This window comes from Stomoxys calcitrans, chromosome 4 (genome assembly GCF_963082655.1).
Source record: "Stomoxys calcitrans chromosome 4, idStoCalc2.1, whole genome shotgun sequence".
Lineage (NCBI taxonomy): Eukaryota > Metazoa > Arthropoda > Insecta > Diptera > Muscidae > Stomoxys > Stomoxys calcitrans.
The window spans coordinates 27,765,285-27,777,472 of NC_081555.1; the positions used below are offsets into that span (position 1 = coordinate 27,765,285).

General features: G+C 40.3%; 1 protein-coding gene across 11 annotated transcripts in view; it reads left to right on the forward strand.

Annotated features, from left to right (window-relative positions):
* LOC106085709 (amyloid-beta-like protein) overlaps window positions 1–12,188 on the forward strand; it is a 484,321-nt gene that overhangs the window by 326,969 nt on the left and 145,164 nt on the right. For all 11 annotated transcript variants that reach the window (XM_059366964.1, XM_013250073.2, XM_013250075.2 and 8 more), the window contains exon 2: window positions 7,985–8,155. In XM_059366964.1, the coding sequence (XP_059222947.1) occupies window positions 7,985–8,155 (171 nt within the window). The remainder of the gene's footprint in view (window positions 1–7,984; window positions 8,156–12,188) is intronic.

Genomic DNA, 12,188 nt, shown 5'->3' on the forward strand with positions numbered 1-12,188 from the left:
ATATATATGGCAGATATATCTAAATCTGAACCGATTTCTATGAAACTCACCAGTAATGTCAGGAGTCAAGAGCAAATGCTTCCTGCCAAATTTCGAGAGAATCGCTTAACAAATGACCAGTTTATTGCTATATTTCTCAAAATCGGATGAATATATATATATGGCAGCTATATCTAAATCTGAACCGATTTTTTCCAATTTCAATAGGTTTCATCTCTAGGATGAAAAACACGCCTCTACCAAATTTGAAGACGATCGGATGAAAACTGCGACCTGTACTGTACACACATTAACATGGACAGACAGACGGACAGACAGACGGACAGACGGACAGACGGACAGACGGACAGACGGACAGACAGACAGACAGACAGACGGACAGACAGACAGACGGACGGACAGACAGACAGACAGACAGACGGACAGACAGACAGACAGACGGACAGACAGACAGACGGACAGACAGACGGACAGACAGACGGACAGACAGTCGGACAGACAGACGGACATACAGACGGACAGACAGACGGACAGATAGACGGACAGACAGACGGACAGACAGACGAACAGACAGACGGACAGACAGACAGTTGGACAGACAGACGGACAGGCAGACAGGCGGACAGACAGACGGACATACAGACGGACAGACAGACAGACGGACAGACATATGGACAGACAGACGGACAGACAGACGGACAGACAGACGGACAGACAGACGGACAGACAGACGGACAGACAGACGGACAGACAGACGGACAGACAGACGGACAGACAGACGGACAGACAGACGGACAGACAGACGGACAGACAGATGGTCAGACAGAGGGACAGACAGACAGACGGATAGACAGACAGATAGACGGACATAGCTAAATCGAATAAGAACGCGATTCTGAGTCGATCGGTATACTTATCAATGGGTCTATCACTCTACCTTCTGGGTGTTAGAAACCAACCCTTTATTGCAAAAACCCTGTACCACAGTAGTGGTGTAGAGTATAACAACTTAAAACAAGTAAGCGGGTGCTTAGTTCGGTCGGGCCGAATCTTCTATACCCTCCACCATAGATCGCATTTGTCGAGTTCTTTGCGCGTTATCTCCTTTTAGGCAAACAAAGAATAATGAATACGAACTGTTATGCTATGGGAGCTATATCAAGTTATAGTCCGATTCGGACCTTATATGAATTAGATGCTGAACATTGTAGAAGTTATAGTGTAATATTTCAGTGCATTCGGAAATGAATTGCACCTCTTGAGCTTCTAAGAAGCAAAATCAGGTGATCGGTTTATATGGGAGCTGTATCAAGCTGTAGATCGCTTCAGACCATATTGAACACGTATGTTGAAAATCATGGGAGAAGTCGTTGTACAACATTTCTGCCAAATCGGATGAGAATTGCGCCCCCTAGAGGCTCAAGAAGTTAAGATCCTAGATCGGTTTATATGGAAGCTATATCAGGTTATGGACCAACTTAAAACACATTCGGTACAGTTGTTAGAAGTCATGCAAAATATCAGCCAAATCGGATAGGAATTGCGCCCTCTAGAGGCTCAAGAAGTCAAGATCCAAGATTGGTTTATATGGCAGCTATACCAGGTTATGCACCGATTGAACCATACTTAGCACAGTTGTTGGAAGTGGTACCGAAACATCACCTACAAATGTTCAGCCAAATAGTATAAGAATTGCGCCCTCTAGAGGCTCAAGAATTCAAGACCCAAGATCGGTTTATGTGGCAGCTATATCAGGTTATGAACCGATTTGAATCATACTTAACACAGTTGTTGGAAGTGATATCAAAGCACTACGTGCAAAATTTCAGTCAATCGGATGAGAATTGCGCCCTCTAGAGGCTCAAGAAGTCAATATCCCAGATAGGTTTATATCGCAGCTATATCAGGTTATGGAGCGATTTGAACCATATTTGACACAGTTGTTGAAAGTGGTATTGAAACATTACCTGCAACATTTAAGCCAAATAGTACAAGAATTGCGCCCTCTAGTGCATCAAGAAGTCAACACCCTAGATCGGTTAATATGGCAGCTATATCAGTTTATCATCGGATTTGAACCATACTTTGTACAGTCGTTGGATATCATAACAAAACACCTCTTGCAAAATTTCATTCCAATTGGATAAGAATTGCGCCCTCTAGTGGGTCAAGAAGTCAAGACCCCAGATCGGTCTATATGACAGCTATGTCAGGTTATGGACCGATTTGAACCATACTCAACACAATTGTTGGAAATCATAACAAAAACCTCATGCAAAATTTCAGCCAAATAGGATAAGAATTGCGCCTTCTAAAGGGTGAAGAATTCAAGACCCGAGATCGGTTTATATGGCAGATATATCAAAATATGGACCGATTTGGCCCATTTACAATCCCAACCGACCTACACTAATAAGAAGTTTTTGTGCAAAATTTCAAGCGCCTAGCTTTACTCCTTCAAAAGTTATCGTGCTTTCGACAGACAGACGGACGGACAAACGGGCGGTCATGGCTAGATCGACTTAAAATGTCACGACGTTAAGAATTTATATGTCTTTATGGGGTCTGAGACACATATTTCGAGGTGTTACAAACAGAATGACGAAATTAGTATACCCCCATCCTATGGTGGAGGGTATACAAATGTTTGCTACTGTTAAAAGTTAATAAAATTTTAACATACTTTTATGAAATGTATGTTGTCTTACTTTGCCGTATATGTCTACATACATTCATATACATATGAGAGTAGGTTTAATGTGAATGTCTTGCAGTATCTCCCTCTCTCTCTCTCTCGCTCTGTCTTTTGCTTGGTTAACCTATAACCTATGTATGAGTTATGTTGATTTCATTTATGTGCCATAGTTAATGCCACTCACTGAGACTTCATCGGTATGACATTCCATCTCATTCATCTCATTAGTGAGATACAAGAAAAAGTTTGAAGAGAGAGATAGAGAGAGAGGGAAAGATAGAGAGAAGTTTTTAAATGAAATTTCCACATTAATTGGCTTGAGTGGTTGTCTTTTTTTTTGTTTTATGAATTAAAAATCACCATGTACTCATGCAAAAGTATGTTAAAAAAGTTTTGTGTTAATGCAAAGTTTTATAATGAGGTTAAATTGTAAATTTGGTAGGGTATTTGTTGCAAATGCCATTAAAATTTTTTATTGAATAATGCAGAATTTTAAGATAAAGCAGCGTATGGAAGAGGGTTCTATTGCTCCATAGCCCAGACCAAAGTAACCCCAAATGGTCGCATAGGTCGATCTGGACTATATGGTACCATATGGCAAAACAGTATGAAAATGTTGACCTTTATTTTTGAGTGTGGCGTTGAGAAATGCCACTCTGCAAGCAAATCTTTCAAAAACAACGCGCAAAAGTTACATAATTTTCAATTTTGGCATACTCTTTCCATCATTTCGGCCGTTATCTCATGAATAAATGCTTCAATGTTGTCTTCCAATGCGTCAATTGAAGCGGGCTTGACTGTATGGACCATAGCTCCCCACAAAAATAGTCTAAAGGCGTTAAATCGCACGATCTAGGCGGCCAATTGACCTGTTCCAAATCTGAAATAAAATGTTCACCGAACTTGCCTCGCAATAAGTCCATTGCTAGGCGTGCTGTGTGCCATCGTCTTGTTGAAACCACATGTCATACAAGTCAAGTTATGGTATTCTGGCAAAAAAAAGTTGGATATCATCTCATGGTAGCGCTCACCATTCACAGTTACCTTACGACTCGCATCAGCTTTGAAGAAGTACGGTCCAATGATGACACCAGCCCATAAACCGCACCAAAATGTGAGTTTTTCTGGATCTTGGAAAGCGATAGCTATGGCTGGAACATTGAGGTCCGATCTGCGTGGTGTTCATTGTTGTCACGAGTAGGTTAGCTGCGAGCGACCGGGCACGTCCACAGGTTGCGGATAGTGGAATGCTCCATACGAAGTAGCTGCAATGGTAGTCGCGGACAATCAGCGATATTGAGCGGAGATTCTCAGTGAGAGGCCGGGTGGCACGGGCTCTTTATAAAACACTGATTGCCAATGATACTCGAGATGGCAAGGCGAGTTATTTTAGGCTCAATAATAAGGGGCCTCCTTTTTAAAGCCGAGTCCGATTGGCGTGCCACAGTGCGACACCTCTTTGGAGAAAAGTTTTACATGGCATATTACCTCACAAATGTTGCCAGCATTAGGAGAGGAAAGCCACCGCTGAAAATATTTACAAAATTACAAAACAATGGTAGGTGGGTATACGCGTTAATATTCGAAAAAAAAAAATAATTTTGGGCGGGATCGGGCCTGATACACGCCCCTTCACTCGTGCTTCGTTCTAGCTATATAGTCATGTCCGTCCATCTGCCCCTCTATCTGATCAAAACATGCTACAGTCTTTAAAAATAGAGATATTTGGTAAAAACTTTAAACCAATTCGTTTTTTGTCCATAGGTAGGTTAAGTTTGAAGATGGGCTATATCGCGATATACCTTAATATAGCCCCCTTAAAGACTGATTTCCCGATTTAAGGTCCTAGGCCCATAAAAGCCATATTTATTACCCGATTTCGTCGAAATTTGGGACAGTGAGTTGCGTTAGGCCCTTCGATATCCTTCGTTAATTTGGTCCAGATCGGTTCTGATTTGGATATAGCTGCCATATAGACCGATCCTCCGATTTAGGATCTTAGGCCCATAAAAGCCACATTTATTATCCGATTTTGCTGAAATTTGGGAAAGTGAGTTGTCTAAGGCCCATTGACATCTTTGTTCAATTTGGCAGTGATCGCTACAGATTTGGATATAGCTGCAATATAGACCGATCTCTCGATTTAAAGTTTTGGGCCAATAAAAGGCGCATTTATTGGCCGATGTCGCCAAAATTTAGGACAGTGAGTTAAGTTAGGCCCCTTGATATACTTCTGCAATATAGCACAGATCGGTCCAGATTTGGATATAGCTGCCATATAGACCGATCCTCCGAATTAAGATCTTAGGCCTATAAAAGCCACATTTATTATCCGATTTTGGTGAAATTTGGGACAGTGGGTTTTGTTAGGCTCTTCGACATCATTCTTCCATTTGGCCCAGATCGGTTCAGATTTGGATATAGTTGCCACATAGACAGATCCGCCGATTTAAAGTCTTAGGCTCATACAAGCCACATTTATTATCCGATTTTGTTGAAACTTGGGACAGTGCGTTGTCTTATTCTCGTAGGTGTCTTTCTTCAATTTGGCCCAGATCGGTCCAGATTTTAATATAGCTGCCATATAGACCGATCTCTCGATTTAAAGTTTTGGGCCAATAAAAGGCGCATTTGTTGGCCGATGTCGCCAAAATTTAGGACAGTGAGTTAAGTTAGGCCCCTTGATATACTTCTGCAATATAGCACAGATTGCTCCAGATTTGGATATAGCTGCCATATAGACCGGTCCCTCGGTTTTAGGTTTTGGGGCCATAAATGCCGCATTTATTGGTCAATGTCGCCAAAATTTAGGACGGTGAGATAAGTAAGGCTCCTTGATATGCTTCTTCAATTTGATCCAGATCGGTCCATATTTGAATATAGCTGCCATATAGACCGATCTCTCGATTTAAGGTTTTGGACCCATAAAAGGCGCATTTATTGTCCGATTTCGCCGAGATTTAGGACGGTGCGTTATGTTAGGCTCTTCCACGTTCTTCTTCAATTTGGCCCAGATCGGTCCAGATTTGAATATAGCTGCCATATAGACCGATCTCTCGATTTAAGGTTTTGGGCCCATAAAGAGCGTATTTCCTATTCGATTTTGCTGAAATTTGGGACAGTGATTTGTCTTAGGCCCATCGACATCCTTTTTCACTTTGGCCCTGATCAGTTCAGATTTGGATATAGCTGCCATATAGACCGATCTCTCGATTTAAGGGTTTGGGCTCATAAAAGGCGCATTTATTATCCAATTTTGCCGAGATTTGGGACGGTGCATTGTGTTAGGCTCTTCGGCGTCCTTCTTCAATTTGGCCCAGATCGGTCCAGATTTGGATATAGCAGCCATATAGACCGATCTCTCAATTTAAGGTTTTGGACCCATTAAAGACGCATTTATTGTCCGATTTTGACGAGATTTGGGACAGTGCGTTGTGTTAGGCCCTTCGAAATCCTTCTTCAATTTGGACCAGATCGGTTCAGATTTGGATATAGCTGCCTTATAGACCGATCTCTCGATTTAAGGTTTTGGGCTAATAAAAGGCGCATTTATTGTCCGATTTTGTCGAAATTTGAGACAGTGAGTTGTGTTAGGCTCGTCGGTATCTTTCTTCAATTTGTCCAAGATCGGTCCAGATTTGAATCTAGCTGCCATATAGACCGATCTCTCGATTTAAGGTTTTGGGCCCATTAAAGGCGCATTTATGGTCCGATTTCGCCGATATTTGGGACAATGAGTTGTGTTAGGCCCTTCGACATGCCTCTTCAATGTGGCCCAGATCGGTTCAGATTTGGATATAGCTGTCACATAGACTTTTTTCTGCAAAAATGAGCAATGACTTGCACTTATTAGTCCTCCCAATGTCCATGCCGAATTTGGTTCAAATCGGACCATCTTTCGATATAGCTGCTATGGGGGCAAAACTTATGCATTTTTCATCGGATTATGATAAAAGGTGGTTTACATTTGTATCCAAGGTGTTGGGTATCCAAAGTTCGGCCCTGCCCGGAACTTAAAGCCTTTTTGCTTATCTTCAGATGTCGTAGGTAGCGTTTATAGCATTCCTCCCGTTTTTGGTCTAGGTTGAGAGACACTATTTGAATGGCTTCTTCATTGCCTTTCTAAAGCTGAATTGTTTAAATTTTCAACGAATGGATTGCTGGTGCTACACTGTTGACCAACTGCAGAGTTGTTCTGTGTAATAAAGGCACTCAGGTTTGTTTTGCTGTATAACTTTTAGAAACCGAATGGCATTATAGTTAAACGGAATGTCATTCCATTGACGCAAGGCTCAATGCTTAGCTCCCTGCATCGGGAGCTAAGGATGGTTTTTAAGAATTTTTTTTTTTTTTTCAAATTTTGTATTTATCGAAAATTCCTTGGAAATTAAGTCTTTAAAGGCAACTTGAAATGATTCAAGCATAAACCGATTTGGTTCTATACCAAATCTTTTTTTTCAGTACCTACCACTACAAGGAAAAACGTAGCTCCTTTTTGCCTTTACAACTCTCTGCCTTTTATGGACACTTTTTTATGCTTCATACTCCTTGGAAAAATAAAACTCCAAGCAACATTTAAATAATTCCATGATCTCATCGCCATGGTAGTCTTAAAATGGTCATAATCTGCAAATCTCCAAGCATTAGACAAATTCTTAGCCTATGTCCTTATAAATTTTAAAGTTTAATAACGCCAGGACTTTGGAGTTTGGCGAGTAGAGAAAAAAAAACTAGCAGGGAGAGTGTGAGAGAGTAAGAGCAGGAATAAAGCCAAAGCCTAATTCCCTTATGTAATATGTATTAGCCATAAAAAACTATTATCATTTTCATCATAATATAAGCACAAATAGCAGGCAGGGAGAAAAGAACTCAAAGAATCCCCCACTGCCTTTGTCCATAATACGGTACTCGTAACTTAAGTAACAATTCACAAAAGTGCAGCAATGGGGTTTTGTGTAAAGCTCTGGCAAAAGAGGACTCTAAAGTGACTACAACTGCTGGCATGAAAAAAAAAGAAAAGGAACAGAGAGTTGCTAAGGCTGTCTAAGGTGATTTGCAGCTATGCAATGGCTGCGACAAGTACTGCGGGAGCTGCTGCTGATTATGATAAACGCAAGATTTTACATCACGTATTTGCTGAGAGCGGAGATTGCCAGTTTTTTTGTATCTTTTCTTTCATTGCTTTTTTATCTAAACCCTAGAAATGAAAATAATGATGTATAAGCCGCAGCAGAATACTAACAGTTGTTGCTTTTCTTTCTCTCTCTCCTCTTTTTTTTACTTTTACAGGCTGCTTCACCACGTTGGGAACCACAAATTGCAGTACTCTGCGAAGCTGGTCAAATCTATCAGCCGCAATATCTTTCCGAGGAGGGACGCTGGGTAACAGATTTGAATAAGAAATCAACGGGCGCAACTTGTCTGCGTGATAAACTCGATTTGTTGGATTATTGTAAAAAGGTAAGTCGTACCCCCATTCTATGCGCCATATATATAAACAGAGTTGCCATTTATGGGCATTTTAATGAATATTGGGATTTCATTTATCTACTGGGGGAATGATATGTAAAGGCAATTTTCAATTCAACGGACAAAACTGGGCATAGAGACAAAAGTGAAGTTCATAACATTATTTATAGACCACACAGGACCATATTTGGTGGGTGTTTATGGAAATATACTCAAAATTTATAGTGGTATGAACACACAATCGACTGTGGGGTTATCAAGACGAAGCTGACAAGATATGAAGTGAATGTGATCTAGGCCAAGCCTAATTTTAGCGGTGGGCATTGAATTGATCTTCTCCAAACTGATTTCTTGAACTCCAGCGGGCGAAATTACTATCCGATTTGGCTAAAATTTTACATACTGAAAAGTTCTATGACCGCCAGCATCAAATATGCAATGTTGCACTATATTTTCAGTTGCCGGAATCGATCCATAACCTGATATAGCTCCCCGATTTGAACCATAGCTGCCTTGAATGTTGGCGGTCATTGGTGATGTCAGTGTGTCAAATTTTAGTCAATTCGGAAAATAATTGCGACATCTAGGGGCTCAAGAAATCAATCCTGAGGTCGGTTCATATGGAAGCTATTTCTAATCATTGCCTTAGTTTTCCTATTTAGGGCCAATTTGGGCACTTGAATCCTTATAACAACTAAAAAGGCGTTAAGTTCGGCCGGGCCGAACTTTGGATACCCACCACCTCGGGTATATTTGTAAACCACCTTTCGTCAAAATCCGATGCAAAACTCATAACTTATGTCCCATTGCAGAAATATGTGAAGGGGCTTAACTTAACTCTTTGTCCCAAACTTCGGCAACATCGGACAATATATGCGCTTTTTTTTGGCCCCAAAACCTAAAACCGAGAGATCGGTCTATATGACAGCTATATCCAAATCTGGACCGATCTATGCGGTAATGCAGAAGTATGTCAAGGGGTTTAACTTAACTCAATGTGCCAAATTTCGGCGACATCGGACAATAAATGCGTGTTTTATGGGCCTAAGACCCTTAATTGGAGGATCGGTCTATATGGCAGCTATATCCAAATCTGGACCGATCTGAGCCAAATTGAAGAAGGATGTTAAAGGGCCTAGCACAACTCACTGTCCCAAATTTCAGCAAAATCGGATAATAAATGTGGCTTTTATGGGCCTACGACCCTAAACCGGGGGATCGGTCTATATGGCAGCTATATCCAAATCTGAACCGATCTGAGCCAAATTGACGGAGGACGTCGGAGGGCCTAAGACAACGCACTGTCCCAAATTTCAGCAAAATCGGATAATAAATGCAGCTTTTTTGGGTCTATGACCCTAAATCGGGGGGCAACTATATCCAAATCTTGCCCGATCTGGGCCAAATTGACGTAGGATGTTGAAGGGCCTAACACAACTCACTGTCCCAAATTTCAGCAATATCGGATAATAATTTTGGTTTTTATGGGCCCAAGACCCTAAATCGGAAGATGTGTTTATATGACAGCTATATCCAAATTTTGGGCCTATGACCCTAAATCGGGGGGCAGCTATATCCAAATCTTGCCCGATCTGGGCCAAATTGACGTAGGATGTCGAAGGACCTAACACAACTCACTGTCCCAAATTTCAGCAATATCGGATAATAATTTTGGCTTTTATGGGCCTAAGTCCCTAAATCGGAAGATGTGTTTATATGACAGCTATATCCAAATCTGGACCGATCTGGGCCAAATTGACGAAGGGTGTCGAAGGGCCTAACACAACTCACTGTCCCAAATTATAGCAAAATCGGATAATAAATGTGGCTTTTATTGGCCTTAGACCCTAAATCAGCGGATCGGTCTATGTGGGGGCTATATCAAAATATAGTCCGATATAGCCCTTCTTCGAACTTAACCTGCTTATGGACAAAAAAAGCATCTGTGCAAAGTTTCAGCTCAATATCTCTTTTTTTGAAAACTGTAGCGTGATTTCAACCGAGAGACGGACAGACGGGCGGACATGTCTAGATCGTCTTAGATTTTTCGCTGATCAAGAATACTTTATAGGGTCGGAAATGGATATTTCGATGTGTTGCAAACGGAATGACAAAATGAATATACCCCCATCCGTCGGTGGTGGGTATAAAAATGAAAGTAGACAAAATTACCTTTCTGCCGATGTATACATTAGGTCGGACGAACAAAATTGTGTTCGAACAATAGATCAATTAGTCATTCTTCAGTTATTTCTTAGTTGTACCTACATGCCAAATTTCAGAACTTCAGCTCTCTCCATAAAGAAAGTACCAGTTTTGGTACCAAAATATTCGAATTGTGAAAATAATACCTTAGTCGTCCATCATATATTTTACCTACATGCCAAATTTTATACCTTCAGTTCCATTTATGAGGAAAGTACCAATTTTTGTACCAAAAAGTTCGAATTGTGAAAAAGTCATTTAGTCGCCCATAATTTATTTCTAAGTTTTACCTATATGCCAAATTTAAGACCTCCAGCTCTATCTTTAAAGAAAGTACCAATTTTTGTACCAAAATGTTCGAGTTGTGAAAAAGTCATTTAGTCGCCCATCATTTACTTCTTAGTTTTACCTATATGCCAAATTTCATACCTTCAGTTCCATCTATGAGGAAAGTACCAATTTGTGTACCAAAATGTTCGAATTGTGAAAAAGTCATTTAGTCACCCATCATTTATTTCTAAGTTTTACCTATATGCTAAATTTCAGATCTCCAGCTCCATCTATAAAGAAAGTACCAATTTTGGTACCAAAATGTTCGAATTGTGAAAAAGTCATTTAGTCGCCCATCATATATCTATAATTTTGACCTACATGCCAAATTTCGGACCTCTAACTCCATCTGTTAAGAAAGTACCAAATAGCGACAATTTTAGTACCAAAATGTACGAAATGCAAAAAGGTCCTAGTCACTCATTATATTTCTCCTAGTTGTACCTGCATGCCAAATGTCAGACCCATAGCTCCATCTGTAAAAGAAATTACCAAATGGTACTAAATTTTGGTACCAAAATGTACGAATTTTTTATGGATCATTTAGTCACCCATCATATATTTTCTTGATAAACTAAACGTACGTTTTTCCCCGTTGTCTGTATTAAAGTCAAATTTAAAAATTCTACCTTTATGCATCCACCATGTACAAACTTCACACATTTCGTACGTTTTTGGTACCTTCTGTAGTACCTAAATTACATGTTTCAAAAAAAACTCTTATAGTTACCATAGCGTACCTAAGGTCCATACTTCAGAGCTCTAGTTCAATTTACAAAGAAAGTACCAAATGGTTACAATTTCGATACTAAACGTACTATTTCTCCAACTTTTGGTACGATTTTCCAAAATTTTTTTTTATCAAACCTAACTTCGACGCTCTTTCATTTGAGCACAAAAACATAATTCTAGACCTTTCCGCTCGCGCTGGGTAAATTGTACCATTTCGTAGTTTTTGGTCCTTTTGGGTACCTAAACGTACGAATATCATCATATTCAGACTTATCCTGTGCCTACGACCCAAGACCAACATTCGTGCAAAATTTCATTATTCTATCTCTAGCTGTTTGGGCTGGGCGAAGATCTGTCAGCCAGTCATGCACACAAATGTTTATTTTTCAAAATTTGGTTTAAAAAAACCAAAAAAAAATATTTATTAGCAGATTGTTTACAATTACAGAGTTGCCACCTAGGTGCAATATTTTGATTTTGGGCTTTCCAAACTCATAGGCATAAAACACCGTTTGCACTCTATGACGATTGCCAAAATCAAAAATTGACGTTTTGCCTCTGATACTGGTTATTGGGTCCATCGAACAGTGACCTAGGCAATCGCTACCGTGGTATCAGAAAAACAAATACAAACACAACAAGTAAGCGCATGCAGGTCATGGGAGAAGCCGTTGTACAACATTTCCGCCAAATCGGATGAGAATTGCGCCCTCTAGCGGCTCAAGAAGTCAAGACCGAAGGTCGGTTTATATGGCAG